Here is an 18,547-nt window from a genome sequence, read left to right as displayed (position 1 = left end):
ACACACACACACACACAGACACACACACACACACACACACACACACACACACACACACTGAAAAGTGTATTCTTTTAAGGACTTTCCTGCTTACATGTCTAACCCAAAAAAAAGACTGAGACAAAATAAGCACAGTTTAAAGTCTGCAAATGTGTGCAAATTCAACTAAGTCTCTTCTGATGGATAGCAAACACACACACACACACACACACACACATTTCAACATCTATTATCTACCCTTTGTCAAGATTAAAGCAGCTCAGGTTGCATGGGGGATTAGGCTGGTTGGGAATTGTAATTGCTAGGAACGAGTCACCCAGTTTGAATGTGTGTGCGTGCGTGCGTGCGTGCGTGCATGCGTGCGTGCGTGCGTGCGTGTGTGCGCGCGTGCGTGTTAGGGTCAAGCACAGGAGGTCAGGGATTACATGACCTACAATGTACATTACTGTTGTGTTTGTGTGCTTGGTTAGTTTGTGTGAACTGTTTCACTCCACTAAAAGCCTGCTTGTGACTGGCTTCAGTGTAATGCAGGAGAGCTCAGAGCTTAAAGATCTTTATGATTCACATCACAGCCTGGATGTCCTTTAATTTGCAAACAACAAAAGTCCCATTTACTCTGTATTGTCCAAACTATTACCCTTGATATACAGCATGTAGGTCACTACATGGACACACACGGTTGAGAGCTTTTGCATGTACAGCCCCACCCCCGCACACCCGTTAATGTCAACACCGGAGGGGACAGGCGGGGTGAGGAGGCAGCTTTTTAGATGATGCTAATAATGTCATGCTATCTGCCTTGATTAGAAACATTAAATGCAAACAGTGCTCCATAAAATCAGACCCATGCTTATTGTATATATAGTGCCAGTTGACTGAGTCCAGTCAATAACTTTGCTGTCACATTGAGCATGTTTACATGCAAACTAATAACCCACTATCATTCTGAATATGACAATATTTAAAATTTAAAATGGGTCCTGTAAACGGCGTATTCTTTTTAGATATTCCACATAAGGCCTTTTTCTAAATAAAGCATTTTCCGATTAAAACAGGTAGGATATTTTCAGATTATTCAGGTTTTAGAAGCAATTTTTTGATCATGTATATATGAGCGTTGGTGTATGATCGTTTGTCCACCAGAGGGCGCTCTACAGCGTCCCTGTTGGCAACACTGTGTTTTTGTTCATAGGACTTTAAGTTTCTTATCTTAAGTTTATATTTTTATACATTTTGTTTATCAGAACTTTAATATATTTTATGTTCCTCTTTTCTGTTGTGACAATAAAACAAATCAGTATATTATTTTAGTGAGAACTCATAAATAACTACAAATAACTAATGTTAGGGAAATTTGTTTGTGTTTTGTACCACATATCGGCCGATATATTTTATTGGCATTATATTGGCATATTGGATTTATAAATAACCAAATGAACCCACAAAAATCGTTATTCCACAAAAAACCTAATGTGCAGTAAGAAGAGAGCATGTTTTCAGTGGACTTCCAATGATTATCAAGCAATTTGCTTATATGATGCATATTGACGCATATTCAGTGGCCTTTAAAAAACACAAGTACAATCAGGATCAGGATTCAAATGTATTGCAATAGATGACAACAGTTGAAAACTGAGACTTTCTTTGGTTGAAAACGTATCTTTTAAATTGACAAACATCCTATATGTAATCAATGGCTCAACTCCCAGGGGATCCAAAAATAAATTGCCTCTCCCTATTCACTCCCGTTCATATCTTTTCATACATAGGTCCCATGGACCGGAAGGAGAAGGGTGTGACTTTGACTCTCACTGGATGCAAATTACCAGCATATGAAGAACCATGTTTGACACAGTGGCGTTCACTGCTAAAAACAACGAGACAACTTAGTTTTCTCTCTGCTCTCGGCAACATCAAGACGATGAAGCCAGTTTTGTGCGCTGCTTTGTCACTTTTTATGTAACGTCATTTCTGAAAGTTTTAGTTCAGCATATGAACTGATTTTCCCAGACAGCTGTGGTCATTTCTGTGGTGCATCCAGTGCTACATCAGACCATATTAGTACTGCCCACTGCAGTAGAAAATACCTTCAGGTGGAAAGCTGCAGTGCAACACTAATGAGACTTCTACACCTTCTTATTACTTTGAAGTACGCGAGTGTGAGGGAGCACTGAGTTTCTTCTTTGTATACTTGAATGTATCAAAAGTTTAGTCTATTGTTTGCACACTCACAGAGAATATAACTAGAAAGGGCAGAGTTCCTACTCTAAACTAGTCACTGTAAAGTATGTTCATGGAGTGTTTTTGCATAGATTGTATGTAGATAAATAACCAACTTATCATTTTGTTATACTCAGTGATCCTTCAAAATGCATTTATGTCTAAACAAATCCATAAAAAGTACAACTTTGAAATAATGCATTATATATTTATAAGCTCAGCTAAGGTTATAATGAGGCTTCAGCACTACGTCAGGGTGAGGGTTAGTCAGCAGGGCCCTTCTTTTGTAGATATGTGTGTATATATATAGGCTTAAAGTATATGTAGATATTACTTAAACTCATTTTCATTTCTATATTTAATTATAATGTTGCAATGCCGCACAGCTCTGTTTAAACCTGATGCTAGTAGATCATTACCTAGGCTATTGTATGCACATTCTTGTTTTTATTTCACACTTGCGTTAGCAATGTCAACGTCTGTTTCACATGACAATAAAGCCCTTTTTAAAGTGGCTTGAGATCAGCTGTTTCTCCAGCAAAGGGCGAGAGAGAGAGAGAGAGAGAGAGAGAGAGAGAGAGAGAGAGAGAGAGAGAGAGAGAGATCAGCGGAGACATAATGCGGGAGATTCGTAGTTGAATCCGGATGGAATTATGGTCCCCGCTACATATTTTCTTGTCTTTGTTTTGGTAATTGTGCTTTGTGGTGTAGCTTTATCGTCTTTACGTCCACACGGCAGTCCTTCACAAACAAAATGCTTTGTTAGCAGTGCAGCAGAACCATGCATCGTTTGTTTATATTTAGTGTTCGCCTCCCCCTGTCATAACTCTGGGTTCCCAAACTAGGTGGTGCCCTTTCTAGATTGGGAACCACTAGGTTAGGGTTAGGTTGAGTTCCAGGTACATGTGTAAGCCCATGTCTCTCCACTCAGACTCCATGCTTCTTGCTCTATGCTTGCCTCTTTGGCTCAAGCGTGTGAGTGAGACACATTCTGAGCTGGAGAATCTCTTTCTGTCAGTTTGGTGTTATTTTCATTTCAGAACCTCTTTGTTCTCGCGTGAGACCACGCTACGCAAACTAATGTGAACCCATGAGAGCTGCTGGTCTTTGCCTGAGGACTTGCACTGCCCTCCATAGCTTATTAATCCTGGTATTTTTTGACGTGTTGATTTTGTGCTACTGTGTTGTTGTTCAAAACGTCACAGAGCTGGGTGAAGATAATTAGAGTTATTAGAGAATTAGTTTTACGGGTGTTTATGTGGTGTTTGCTGATCACCCTTTGGATGTTCTCAGTGATCCCTCTGGTGTAGGGTAGTGGGACCATAACCAGACTTTCTCTCTTCTTTTCTGTCTTCTTTCTTCCTTCTTCTTTAAGCCTGTCGTATAAGAAAAAAGATCACTAATAAATTTAAATAGTAGACTAAATGAACTTGTTTGGATCATGAGCGTAAAGTGCTTCACAAGAGTAAACTTGTTTAAAAGTAAGGCTAAAAAAACAATGAAAGGTTTAGGGTTAGGTATTAGAAAAAAGCTATCTTGATGGCTTCCTCCACTTTGTCAGATGGCCCGGTAAGGGTTAATACCAGGAAAGTAAAACTTTGACAAAATCACAAACATGAGTCAAAGGCCGGTTTAAATAGGGGAGTCCTTTGATCACAGCAGGAGTGCTGGGGAGAGAGTCCGAATGCTGTGTGACCGCCTGCTGACCACACACCATCTGCCCTTCATACACACCCATCGTTGCTCCTGTGCATGTGTATGTGTATGTGTGTGTTCATGTGTGCAATATGTGCGTATATATATTGCTGTGTTGGTATCATTGATCTTTGCTTTGTAGCAAAGGGCTGTAAAGCCTGTCTGGGTTGGATGACGAGCTGCCTGCCTGGATACAGTGAATGCTGAATAGCTGACGTTGCGGTGTGGGGCTAAGAAAACAGCAGCTGGCCCATTATTTACCTCATTAATTATTGTATTCATCAACATCAGCATTAACGCAAGCTATTGCGTACAAATAATCAGTTGTTACCTGAAGTTGTCAAACTCTTTGTGATAAAGCTGCAGAGATTATTCCATTAGTTGTCAACTGGTAAATGAATTGCCAACTGTTTGATAATCAATTCATTGTTGGAGGAAATAAGTTAATATTCTCTGATGTCATTTTCTTCATTTTCTAGTGTCTTCACTTCTCTGTGACAGGACCTGATTATGTTTGAGTTGTGGACAAAACAAGACATTTGAGGACGTTGTGTTTGGCTTTGGGAAACCCTTATTTGACAAATCAATCAGTCGAGAAACTATTGAACCAAATGATCACAGTTTTGGGTATTATCGCGGTATTTTTTAAAGTGTGTTCAATGCCTTTGGCAGCATTTTCCCCCTGCACGTTGTGCAGACAGGATAGCTATCTTCAATCATCTGTCCTCAGGCATTCTTATAATAACCTAAATATGGCCGTGCTTCAGACTTAGAAGGCTGATGAATGTCCTGAGCGTTGTCGTCCGCTCCTTCCGCCATGATTCCAACTTCAGGAAATGCACTTTGGAGTCTATGCAGTGCGTCTGCGCGGCAACTTCAGGAGACTCGGATGTAGCTGGGAAGAATTAAACGTATGGTTTCCTCTCCGTGGTAACCCACCGTGATAATAATGTTTTAAATGAAAACAGTAATCGTTACATGCCAACTCATGGGTAGAAATCTGTTTCCTTGTAACCATCGGAAATGAATCCATCTTCAGTGTTTGTATGAAGCTGTCACGTCTCGGGAAACACTTTGATGCTGTTGCTTTTCCTCTCCTCTCCTTGTTTTAGCTAGAAAAGGAAGTGTTTACGCTATGACTCGCCATTAACGCTCAGTAAACGACAGCAGCTGTGCTCCGTCGATGCGACAGAAACCATCAATGACATTTCCATAAATAAATCCTGACGATAAATGGCATGTAGCGTCTCCCTTTTACTTTGCCGGACAGTTGGGGCTCACTAGTAGTAGGGCCTCACTGTGATGTAATGTGCCCCTCGGCCCCTTTACTGGAGGTCATGGGCTCATGTGCAAGGATAAATGTCAACAGCTGATCGCAATTCAACATTTGACTTTGCTGTCTCCACCAAACAACCAATGTAAATGTCAAGTTTTGTTCTGTAAGTATTCATATAAACAATAGTTGGGCTGTTAATGATTCAGTTTGTATTTATTTAATGGCATCATGTTAGCTAGCTTCACACACACTGTCCGCTTATTATTGTCTTATTAACACATTGGATTTAGATATCAACATAATAATGGCTATTTACATGATAAATGAACAAAACCTCTCTTTCCTTTCCTCTGTTTTTGTATCTAAGTGACTGCTGAGTAGGGCTGGGAAATATAGAGAAAATCAAATATCATCAAATTTTTGACCAAATACCTAGATGTAGATATTGCGACGATGTTGTATGGTTGACTATTGGTGCTTTAATTAATAAAATGTTATTTACACAATGAGATTTTTTGATAAATAATCTCCAGAAAGGATTTAATGACTTAGTGGGTAAAGGTAAATAATAGAACAGTCTGGTAAATTCAGAAATCACTTTACTCAGTAAAGTTTACTTTAGTGCAGCCTATAAAACTAGGAAAAGACAACACTTATCCTTGTTACGATATTACGATGTTGAAAATCTAACATGATTTCTAGTCTTATATCGCTAAAACATTAATATAATGCCCAGCCCTGCTGCTGAGAACAGTCATTGAAATTGGTCCAGGATTACACAAGACAAGCGGCAATGTAAGTTTTTAGGCAACTGTGAACCTTCAATGTATGGCCCCAAAAAGCGCTTGTTTTGCCACTGGCATGCTCAGATCATGGTTCTAAGTCTCAGAAAACAGTATTGAAAGGAACAATAATGTAGTAGTAACATTATACTTACTAAAGAGTAAGATCATTTCTGTTTAGTGTTAGTGAAGTAGAGAAATCCTGGAAGCACGTCTAAAAGAAGTGTCTCTCTACAAAGTATACAGTGTGGTCTTGTCCTACTCTATCTGTAAGGCAAGGCAGGGCAGCTGTATTTGTAAAGCACATTTCAGGGCTATTCAAAGTGCTTTACAAAAAAGTGCAGTACAAGATGTTAAACATTAAAGAGCAGTTAAGTTAAAATGTCAGATAAAATAGTAGATTTTAGGCTGCTAGTATGGGGCGGTGTATAAGCCGCTGCCACACACACGTTATCGGAGCGCCATAACCATTTTGTGGAAACCCACATTGACCAATACGGTAGGGATTCTACACGGGCAGAACCACATGTCTTTACCATCTCATCCATCCACCACGGGCCCCGCGGGATCATGGGACTTTGTACTCCGGTTACCCATACCCAAGAGTGGAAGTACTTCTCTTTACACTACAATACAGTCGTCACTACAAGGCTTAGTTTAATCACGGAAAAATTAGCAAAATCCCGAACCTGAATCCTGACTATTCATTATAACCCCAACCGGCCCCGTCAGACTGCACCTACCAAGAGCCTGGGTCTGTCTGAGGTTTCTTCCTAAAAGGGAGTTTTTCCCCGCCATGGTCGCACTGTTGCTGGCTCTGGAGGGAAATACTAGAACATTACTAAACACATAACTTAAATTACATAAACTAGTAAATTATAGAGTGTGGTTTAGACCTACTCTATCTGTAAAGTGTCTCGAGATAACTCTTGTTATGAATTGATCCTATAAATAAAACTGAATTGAATTGAATTGAATAGTAGCATGTCAACATGTCTTTATAGATATGAAAACTCCTGTTTTCATGGCAATGTGACTTATTTTAAATCAGTGTTATCTAGGTTCCTCAATCATAACCCAGTTACGATGTTTACATACACCAAGCCAAAAACTGGGCTACGGACTGGCTGGGTTCCTGCTGCGTTTCCCCCAGACTGAATATCTAATAAGCTGACTGACTGACTGGCAGACTGAAGTGAAGTGGTTAAATGAAATTGTGTCTCCATGTTCCTGATTTCTGGTCTATATTAAAGAGAATGATTCATGGTCATGTCATATGGATCACAAAAAAGTTGCCAAAAAAGTTCTTTCTTTAAAAACTAGTCAAGTAGTCGAGTGTCCAAAGTCAAGGTGCAGCTTTCTGCACCTCGTTTATGGTTTATTCATAATGAGACTTCACACTCCCAAGGACCGGGGACTGGACTTTCTGACATGTCTGAGTGTGTGTGTGTGTGTGTGTGTGTGTGTGTGCGCGTGCGCGCGCGCGTGCGTGTGCATGTGTTTTTGAGGCAGAGCCATTGAGAGTGTGTGAGTTAAAACTGGACAGGTGTTGTGGATGCTGTTGGCTGCCTTCAGATGGCTGGTCTATTCTGATGGAAAGAGGTGGCTGGGTTTGTACTTGTCACACACACACAAACACACACACACACACACACACACACACACACACACACAAGCTGCGTGGTGGCTGACATTCTCCTTTTCCACCTCTAATTGGTCCTCTGGGAGTTGTCAGAGGTCTCAGTGGCTGTCTGCAAGGTGGCAACATACACACACACACACACACACACACACACACACACACACACACACACACACTCACACACACACACAAATACACAGCCATGCATCAGGAGAAGTAGGAGATGGAGGCGACAGAGGAGGAGAGGTGCTGTGATTGTCACCTTAAGGTCAGGAACATTTATCACGGTTTGTAGGGACAAAGGAGGGAGATCGGAGAGGAAATATATCACGTTGGCCTGTGCTGCTGTTCTAAACTGGCTCAGACTGTTTGAATCCAGACTGCTTTAATAACAGTCTCGCTGCTGTTCTGAGCATATCCACTCATACACGCCACCTAGTTATGCGCCAGGCCAAGGGGTTCTTGCTCTATTCCGTTGGCTGCAGCCGACAGAGTCTTGTATGTGATGTGATGTGCAGAGCTCTGATTGTACATCTTGAGTCTTAACATAACATAATTGAATCAACTCAGTACTTCAATACGTTGTTGTACTTGAACTGGAACTCAGTGTTTCATCATAAGGACCCCGTATTTTGTGATAGCTCAATGTTTGCTTGCCTCGTTGTTGTGGAAAGGTTCATTAGGCGTTTGCTTTGGACTGATGTCATTTAGTGGGTTGTAGATTGTCAGTTCCCTCTTTTACTCAGACATCTCCACGAGCGCCTCTGCCACCCAGATTGGACAAAGGCCTAGCTGTAATTGTAATACCGTAGAACTGTGATATTTTTGCTGATGGTTATCAAACGGTCCTAATCTTATACCGCCCCGTGCCTAGCTGCCATGGAGCCACAGCTCCTTTATCAACTGAATTGCCACCCCATTTGTATGTAAGGTAGCCCCCATGGGTGTGGCCAGAAAGATGGCCTGCACATTCTTTATTAATTTCCTCCTGTAATGTTAGCTTGACTAGTCACTGCAGTGGCTGAGTTTGTACAGTTAAGTAAGCCCTTTGAGCAGATGGTGCTCTAGATCAACTGCTGCAGCAACACCCTGTCAACATGTTTCAAAGTCCGTTTGGATAAAAGAGGAATCACAGCAGAGTATTTGGAAAGTTTCCAATTTAGTAGCCAGTATGATTTTCACACATATTAAGCCTGTTGGAGAGTAAGCAGTGTGGCAAGATCGCTACCGCGGTCTTGCAAACTGTTGGCGGGTTGGTTTGTGTACCACAACCATTGCAACGCACAGAACTGACTGTAAAATGTAAATGGACTGTTCTTTTATAGCGCTAGTCTTAACGACTACACAAAGCGCTTTTAAGTAGAACAGGAACCATTCACCATTTGCACACATTCTTACACTGTGGCTGAGGCTGTACAAGGGGCCACCTGCTCATCAGATAAACACTCTTACACAAACGCACAGCATCGGAGGCAACGCGGGATTCAGTGTCTTGCCCAAGGACACTTCGACGTGGGACCACGGATTTAACCACCAACCTTCCAATCGGCAGGCAACAACTCTACCACTGAGCCACAGCCACAACGGCCTCCTAAAATCCCAATAATACAGGCATATCCCACATGTCTTAACTGGAAAATTTTCACATGGAATATGCTGTTTTCATGATCGGTACCAAATTCAGAATATTGTCATATTTGGAATTATAGTGCAATGTAAGTGTGGATGCAAACTGTTGTGATTTTGGTGCTGACTTCTTTAGGGGTTAGACTTAGGCCAACAGTGCTTTTGGTGACTTCACACGCATTCACATACACACTAGAATAATTATGCGATGGGGGAAAAGTCCCTTTGAACCAGAAAACTTGAAGGCTCCAGCCTCTTTCACTGCACAATAATAGAGCGGTGAGGCTCGTTAAAAACCGAGTGAAGGCGTAGAGCCAGAATCAATCAGTCTCCTGTGTGTTCTTCACCTGATTAAATTAAAGCCTTTTCATACAGCGCCAAGTTAATGGGACTAATGCAGTACAGGCAGAGAGCGGGAAAGGAAACATTAGACAGAACAAGATAGAGACAAGGAAGGGCAAGAGACAGGGAGAGAGCGAGGGAGACTGCTGTGGTATTTGTCAGTTCAGGGCTCCAATAACATCAATAACATTAAGCAGATTAAATAGCTTTACAATGCAGGATATGAGAATAATGCAACTGTATACTTTAAATGGTCAGGATAATGGATTCATTGGGCTGTAGGAATTACGGTGCTTCAACCGTGCTACAGTTGTGTTGTGATGCCTAAAGGGTGAAAACCACTGTTGCACATCAGGGCTGCACCCTAGTGCTGTAAATGTGAACTGATATGGTGGACTACTCTTCAAATCAAGCTCAGCCAGCTCACAATTAGCATTAGTTAGTTGATTAATCAGTCGGTTCATCATCACGTCTGTTTTTCCTCAATGAGCAGCCTCAAAGAAGCACTTCACTCTTCATTAGGGCTGGGTATCGTCACAGATTTCCTGAATCGATTTGATTCAAGAGATAGCGACTCGAGTTTGAGACCAACTTGATTCGTGACTTTAGACTTTACTCGAGACTGGTCCTCAAAAGACTTTAGACTTGACTCCAACTCGAAATGCAGGATTTTTATTTTTACATCATCTGATAAGCTGACCGTAACCTTTGACCTACCTACGTAACACGCAATCTGTAAAACATCTGCTGTGCACGGCCTCATCGGAGGGAGGAAAACAAACATGTCAACTGCTCGTGCCATTCATCACAAACTTTGGCTTTAAACACTTCGGCCAATAAATAAAAGAAGCCACAAATGCTAAATATGTGGACTCTAGCTCAAAGACTTGAGACTTGACTTGGACTCTAACTCAGTGAATTCATCTCTGTTCGATTCCAATTCACATGGTCCCAATTTGGGACATTTCTGTTGCAAAACCAATTTAGCTTGGATATGAAAGAGATTCTGCGATTGTTTTGATTCTCCTCTAACCGGGTGCATCATTAAAGTAATATTCTTTACATTAACAATTGACCCCAAGGCAGTTGCATTACGTTTTATTTATTAGTCAACACATTAATGTGCAGCTCTGCAGACTCTACGGTCAGTGAGGATTGAGTGACATTTCATTCAGGTATGCTGAGGTGAGAGTCAAAGTGACTTTTAAAACAGCCATGCCAGTTTTTCCTTTGCCAAAATGTAGCCTACCTTGTGTTGTTTTGTGCTGTGTCAACTCAATGCAATGGCGTACACTTGTATAGAAAGCTTCTTCTTTTTTAAAAGAGCATTTTGCTTGTTGCAGCAAGACACTGACGGAGCTCTGTGTGGGAAGATAAAAGCACACTTCCTTTCGGTGTTGTAATTGCTGTGTGAGCGTTCCTTCCAGATCCTTCAACATAAATGCGTATGGATTTATTGATCCAGTGCAGTTTTTTAAGTGCACAAAAGGCAGTTCTTTTGGAAAGTGTCTTTCAGATGCTATACAATCACTAAATCAGTGTTCAATCACGTTCAGTCATGTTTGAGAGAAACGTTTATTTAAATCCTGAAATGATGCATGCAGGAGGGTACTGTTAATTATTCACCTTAACCCCTGGTGTAATCCCACATACAGACTATATAACCAGCTCACAACAGCAGTAAGATGAAATGTTATTTCCTGTGAACAGCAGAGAGAGAGAGAAACGTTGTGTAAATGAGCCTTAAACCTTTCTGGGTGGTTCAACCGAAAAGGATTAACTCAGTAAATATCAAAATTGAACCGCTAAACATGACGATTAAACATTTAAACCCGGATTGAACCCAATGAATTTAATGTGGGCAACAACAAAAAAAAGTCTTATTTTTAATCATCAAGCATTAATCAGTCTCTCCAGTAATGGAAGAACATTAATCTTTCCTTATTCTTACCAATTTCTCCAATTAACGTAGGTTTCTGTAGCACATCTACGAGCCACAGTCAGTTAAACGTGCTCCAAAGCTGCTGGTGGCTCCGCTGTGTTCACCATCTTGTCTCTTACAGAGTCTGTGTACAGAGGCTTATCAGAGCGTGTTAGCTGGAAACAGCTGGCTGCTGCTACTGGAAACCAGGTGGATAAGAGCAGAGTCAGAAAACCAACACACTGAGCTGAAAGGGGCAAAGATGCACCAGAAAGCTGAAACCTTGCATGGCACCTGAATTCTCGCGAGAATACTTCTTAAAGACTTTTCAGCAGTGATCAAAAAGGAAAATGAAAACCTGCGTAGTTCTGCGGACTGTCTTACTGCTTATGGTCGACGTGTGTTTCTGAGTTTAATTTAAATGGTTTCAAAATCTGCGGAAATTCTGTGTTTCTGAAAGTTTCTGAACTAACCGCTTATCTTTGGTTCAAAACAACAGCAGCCGGCATGAAGTAGACAGATGGTTCATCCAATCACCTGCCAGGTATTTAGTGTCTGCCCTTGTCTAAGCTGTTTCTAACGATGGCTTCTCAAATGGTTCTGTGTTAACAAACTGCAGAGTTGGTGATAATTTCCTGTGGGTTCATCACTAAACTCAAATTATACATTTACATCCATTGTCAATATAAAAAGCATCTATTAGTGCAGCTTTGGAGAGAAAGGTCTTCAAATCTATCTGCTAAGAGATGGCTGTTAGGAGATGGATGTCTTGGAGAGCAAAAGTGAGATTTCCACGTCTTTTGATTGTAAAACAGGTTGAGGTGTTGTATAATAACTGTGAAAGTATTGAAATGCTCAATCCACAGACAAATGCACCCAGCCTGTATTTAGAAACTGTTCCTTTAAACAAGCTGCCGGGACTTCTGTACGGTTGTGATGTCACAACTAGACTGTATGTAGGTAGAAAGTGCTGCAGCGGTGCCGCAACAGTCATTCCCCGCCTGCAATGACGGTGCAGTGGCTCTGAGAGCATAGATGCAGAAGACTCAGAAATGCTTACCAATCAGAGCAGACCATGTGTTTTTCTTGGATGGGGGCTTAAAGCGACAGGTGCTAAAACGGAGCATTTCAGACAGAGGGCGAATGCAGGTATATTCAGACAGACAGAATGAGAAAAACAAAGTCTTCTTTGAACATTAAAGCATGTAAACATGTTTTAGTAGAAACCCCAAACACAAGTATGAACCTGAAAATGAGCATGATATGGGAACTTTAAATAATTACAGAAGATAGAGAATGTTCACTAAGGTATTCAGTATGACATGTTAAATACATTGTGATAATATACTCCTCATTGTGTAAACAAACTCAGTAGTTGTAGCTTGTGAAGATAAGATGCCTCTTACCTTATCGTCAACACCTTCGTCTCTGGTGTCGTGATGTTCAGTCTCTGCTCTTATTATTACAGCCTCTCTGTGGCCTTTTCATTGGGTTTCAGCCTTTGTTGTGTTAATGTCAAATGATAGTCGGACTCTATTGCTTTCCCCGTGTGTCACTAATGACTGTACGGCCGGGCGGTGGGAGTGGGAGTACATTTATGCAACGTTCTCTTTATGCCAGGCAAAAAGATGATGCGTTTATGTAGAGACAACCATGGTAAATGGGAATATTTCACGTTGTCAGGGCACAAAAAAGATATGTGAGTGTGTACAAATTGTTTTTGAGTTCACGAGATTTAGAGAACTCTCTCTGGAACTGTGTGGGTGTCTCATTTGAGTTTTCACTCTTTGTGAAAAGGTTCATCCAAGGTACTTGGCCCTTTTGATTTAGTGTAGCTGTTGGTGAACTGGGATCAAATTATACACATCACTCATGGTTTGCCGGTGGGCTTTTAATTTGAAGCATTTGCAGGAGTGGTTTGACTGACGGAGCTCAACAGCGAGTGAAAAAGCAAGCGAGTAGCCATTGGGCTTACTTTATTGTTTCATCACAAAGCATGTATGTATTGAGTTCTACAATAAATTGTATTATCTTCAAGTACTTGGTGAACAATTATTTAAATAGCCTACAATTGGTTCTGATATACCATTATATCCTATATACTTTTACCAGTATGTTCATGAAGTTGGTATTACATTTCATTATAAATGGTGTTATAAAAGGGCTTACAAAGCCTTAAATTTAACTTGTGGAAACCTCGGGGTACCTCGTCAGAATTGCAATGCTTAGCCCAGCCATGTACTCATTACTGTTGCTCTACTTCTTTTTCAGACCCCTCCCCAGTCCGTCCAAACCTAAAGGACTATGACTGGTAGAGCCATCTCCCAATTTAAGGGGATCCAGTTTGGAAGATAAAACATCTGTGACCTGTGCATCCTACACCCCCTCCAGATAAAATGACGACTATCTCAGTGGGCGTTGTGTGGCTGTGTCTCGGCCTGTCCCTGGATGCTTTGTCTTTGAACGGACAGAGAAGAGAGACTGTAGATGGAGAGCAAACTGACGCAGCGATCAGAGGAGAAAAGCTGCTCAAAAGAGTGAGACGCGGCTGGATGTGGAACCAGTTTTTCCTGCAGGAGGAGTACACAGGCAGCGACTACCAGTACATTGGCAAGGTAAGCGCCGTGCCACCGCCTCCATTTTTACTTACAGTGAGTGAACATTGATATAGTCCCATATTCTATTGATCAATACAGATCAATTCCATTATTAGTAATGGTGAATATCCACAAATAAGGTAACAACACCATGGCAAAAAGTATTACAAAAGCCATAAAAATTGCGGGAAAACGACGGGATGAAAAATTGACAAAACGTTGAAGCAACAAAAACTTTATTTTACTACTAGAAGCTAAGACTGCTGCAGTACTTTTACTGCATGACGGTGTACTTTTACAGCTAACGCCACTTTGTTTAGGTAAAAAATAATTTGGTGCCCCCAGTGGTCCTATTTAAACTGGAAAAAGCACTTTTGTGAACAGCAAGACCTGCAGATACACTCATTTTCCACAAACAAAAATGTGTACTACCAAAGTAATCTAAAATATGTTATACTCACAAAAACATTCTACACACAGGGGCTTTAGCAACTTCCTCCCAGTGGAAGTGCAGAGTACCCTGAACACATGTGTATTTTAGGTTACTTTGGATGTGTGTCAGAGCTCTGTGAGCGCCGCCGCTGTTTCCTCCCCATGCCACCATGAGAAGTTTTCTGAACACAAATAGAATCTCTAAAATTGCTCCAGTGTGATATTTTTTTTGCAAAACTTGTACACATTCAGGGCAAAGAGGCAGAGATTCTGACAGGAATAAAATGGCAGGATGGGCAAAAAAAACAATGTGAAGTGAATAAATCAGGAGAGTGTCGGATGTCTTACATGCACACATACATGTACAAAATGACTCACGTGGTTCATGTGTTACTGTCAGTACTATCATCCTCGTCTTCTTATTGTTATCTGAAGTATGTTATAGGTTGTATATAACGGCATACTTCCCACCATTTCAATAATATAATAGTATCCACATATCACATTTCTGTCTCAGTATTCTCACTCTTAAAAAGACACAACCACATTAATGAAATTCCATCTTTTTTCTAAGGGAAGATTCAAGAACTGCAAAGTATTAGTGTGCGTTACAGCAATATTTGGTATGGATCCGATACCAAGTAAATACAGTGCCAATATATAGATGGATGAGTTTTCCTTACCTATTCCCTAAGTGTTTTTGTGATTTACATTTGGATTATTAATAAATTAAAACCAAGGACAGAATTTTCATATGCTTTAAAAAATGTGTAATGTTACCGCCGTATCTTTCAGCCTTTAATCAAATCATACATTCATTTTCTGACTGAAAATGTAGCCACACAACGGTTCTCTTCCCCTCTGCATTCTTCTGCTCTGTCTCTGTCCTGCTTGTGTGTGTGTGTGTGTGTGTGTGCGTGCGTGCGTGCGTGCGTGCGTGCGTGCGTGTGTGCTGCCGGGCCTAGCTTGTTGTTTGCTTGTTTGCCTGGCGCCCCTGAGTCACGTGACGGTACAGCATCAAATCACAAAAGGGGGAAGGCGGAGCAAAGTGTGTCTGCTCTGCGATGTGACAGGAGCAGCACATGCACAGACAGCACAGGTCGCCTCTTTGATGATCTTCAGCAGGTCACACTAGAGAGAAACTGAAACTTTATTGCGGATCTCATTACAATGGTTTTGATCAATATCCATACCAAGGTTGGTATGGATAATATCAATATTTGGATTGATCCACCCTCCACTACTGCAAAGGTTAATCAACTAGTTGTCAATGAAGCGACGCAACGGTGTAAAATAGTATCAAGAAGGAACTTGTTCTGTGCACCCTCCAAAAGATAAACACCACATATAATATTAAATAAAGTGAACTGTTCACACATTTCAGTACCGTTAGCTCTTTAAACTAGTCCACAGCAATCCAATCAGTCCCAAAACATCCCAGTTAGAAGAACCAAGCAGGCCGGCTTTGTTCTGAATTGTTTTTTCCCGAATCAAACTGAGTTTTGCAAGGCAAAGGCCATCTGGCACCCGATATCCTGGCAATAATCCAGTCGATGAACGTCGATCCAGACTACTGAGGCAGTTCCATTATTACTTCAAATGATAACAATTATTAAAATACAGTAACATCCAAACACAAAAACGAGCAAGCATAAAAAAGAAATAATATATCAATGGAAATAATTGATTGTAGACATAAAAACCCAAAGTTACAAACATGCGACACAAGCGAGTTTTGACAAGCGAGTCCTCGGCTGCTTTTTAAAAGCATCAACAGAGACTGCAGAAGACAGTAGGAAGGTCGTTCCACAGAGTCGGTGTCACCCCTTCAAAAATAACAGTCACCTTAATTAGAAAACCTGAGTGACCTGTTAGTGATGTAAGGATGGAGCAGGTCAGATATGAAAACAATGACTGGAATCTATCAACATCAACATCAAAATCTGTCTTTTTAAGGCTCTTACTGAAGCTGTACATGAAACACGCTGTTTGCTGATATATTATTGCACTGGTAATAATAAGGTGTGTAGTGTTACCGTACCCTGTGCAGAGATAGCGGGGTTACGTAGGGATTTTCTATCTGCTCTGTTTAATATCTAGAGAAGATGCTCACTAGTAGGCCTATTAGTGAAGTTAGCCCACAGTGCAGAATGAGGATTGCTGGCGCTGTGCTGTTTGATCAGCAGCCAGATGCTGGGAGCCATGCTTGCTGCTCTGTATGAAGCCTGCCGTCTGACAGCACAAAACAAAGCAAGCTTTGAAACAAACAGGAGTTTGCCATGAGTGAGGTAAACACGGAGCGAAGCGCCATGGAGTCAGCACACTTTCCTCCCTGCTGGGGTGTTGCTGTCACTGCAGGGGTTCTGCTGGGTGCTTCAGATACAGATATGCAGTGGTGACAACAATATGGTTAAGAGACAGATTAGCAGGGACAGGGTAGAGATTTACATAATTTTTTTTTTTACTCCGGATACCATGAATTTTAGACATTTAAGAATCTTCTGAAACCGAATATGTACCCAGTCGTGATCCAATTATTAATATTTAGTTACACAAGCGTTGCTTGACATTATCCCTTTCCCTGAACGGTAAACAACAAACAACTCTAGGCCTCAGTTGAGTTCATCATGCTCCAGTCCTGCTCCATGTCTGTCAGCCAAACCCAAGTATCCGAGGACTCGGAACAGGAAGACAAAAATGAGTAACACAAGTAGCCTGTAGTCCGTGTGTGATGCATTCATGTGCAGAGTCAACTATGATCATCCAGGACTTCAAAGAGAGATTAAAAACAGCTCCTCGCCTGCCATGTTGCTTAAAATAATACAAGATCTCTTCCTCCGCGTACACATAAACATCCGGGCATGCCTCAATCTTCTTGTCTTCTGGGTTGGCATCCATACGTGTTGCATCCCCTCCATCGGCTGAACTGTCCCTTACCCCATCTATTCCAGAGTTGCCATACTCTTTAATTTACCACGAACTGTGTGGTAGAGGCTTAATTCAAAAACATCCTAAATATTATATCTTGTTTTCTCACATAGCTCAGGCCAAACTATGTGTGATCAGTGATCAGTATTTAAATAATTTACTGACAACAATTTCTTGAACATCATCCCAAACGTCAGGTGCACATTCTACAGTCCTTGAAGAGAAAGATGTTTGTAGCACACATTTGTAGCAAAGCAGAATAACCCGCTTGGGTTTAATGTCATCTACAGTTATTGTGTGTGCAACCTTGGATCTCTGAATCTTATCACCACAGTAAAGTCCACTGCTGCAGGGTTTTTCATTAAAAGTTAGAAACAGCAATGAACAGAAGAAGTCTTCCTGTGGTACCGTTGTCAGCATGGAGGTGATCGTATGGTGGAAATATGTTAGTGGAGAGACAGAGATCTGGAAAACGTAAGGACTGCAGAAAGCCTACTGTGTTGTGGAAAAGTGCTGCGGTGAAATGTTCGCAGGCTTCGTCAGCTCATGTTAGGTGAAAGCACGGAGGTGTTGCAGCCCTGCAGACTGACAGATCAAATTAGACTGAACACTGCTGGAGAGAAAGATCAAAAGGAGAGAGGGAGGGAGTGAAAGGCAGTGATGGGAGTGGGAGGGAGGAAAAGGGGAAGGGAGCAAAGGAAACGAGGGAAGAGAGGAAGAAACAGAGGAGATGTAGGTTTTGTAATGTTGGGAATAAACACAAAAAAGGAGGACAGGTAGCTCTAAAGAAAAAAAAACATAACAAAAAGTCAGCTGTAAGACGACAAAGAGGTGAGGGGCAGAATAAAGAGAAGTAGAGATTGTTGTTGACTCAAGAAGGAAAGGTAAAGACAAAAGCCACTCACAGTTTAGTGGAAACAGTAACATTTTAGAGACTTGAAGCTGAATACTTGAACCAGACATGATACAGTCAGTAGTGATGTTGTTATGAGTGAAATAGCATTGGAGGAATGTGCCCGGGCCTTCTGTCAACTCTCTCTTGATACCATGTAAAGGCAAAAATGCCCCAAAATCATTTGATTGCCA

The 18,547-nt window shown here is 41.2% G+C and overlaps 1 protein-coding gene across 1 annotated transcript in view; it reads left to right on the top strand.

Annotated features, from left to right (window-relative positions):
* cdh6 (cadherin 6) overlaps positions 1-18,547 on the top strand; it is a 70,954-nt gene that overhangs the window by 13,217 nt on the left and 39,190 nt on the right. The window contains exon 2 of the mRNA XM_034888522.1: positions 13,776-14,119. Coding sequence (XP_034744413.1) covers positions 13,901-14,119 — 219 coding nt within the window. The 5' untranslated portion in view covers positions 13,776-13,900. The remainder of the gene's footprint in view (positions 1-13,775; positions 14,120-18,547) is intronic.

This window comes from Etheostoma cragini, chromosome 12 (genome assembly GCF_013103735.1).
Source record: "Etheostoma cragini isolate CJK2018 chromosome 12, CSU_Ecrag_1.0, whole genome shotgun sequence".
NCBI lineage: Eukaryota > Metazoa > Chordata > Actinopteri > Perciformes > Percidae > Etheostoma > Etheostoma cragini.
This window is presented reverse-complemented; position numbering and strand designations above follow the sequence as displayed.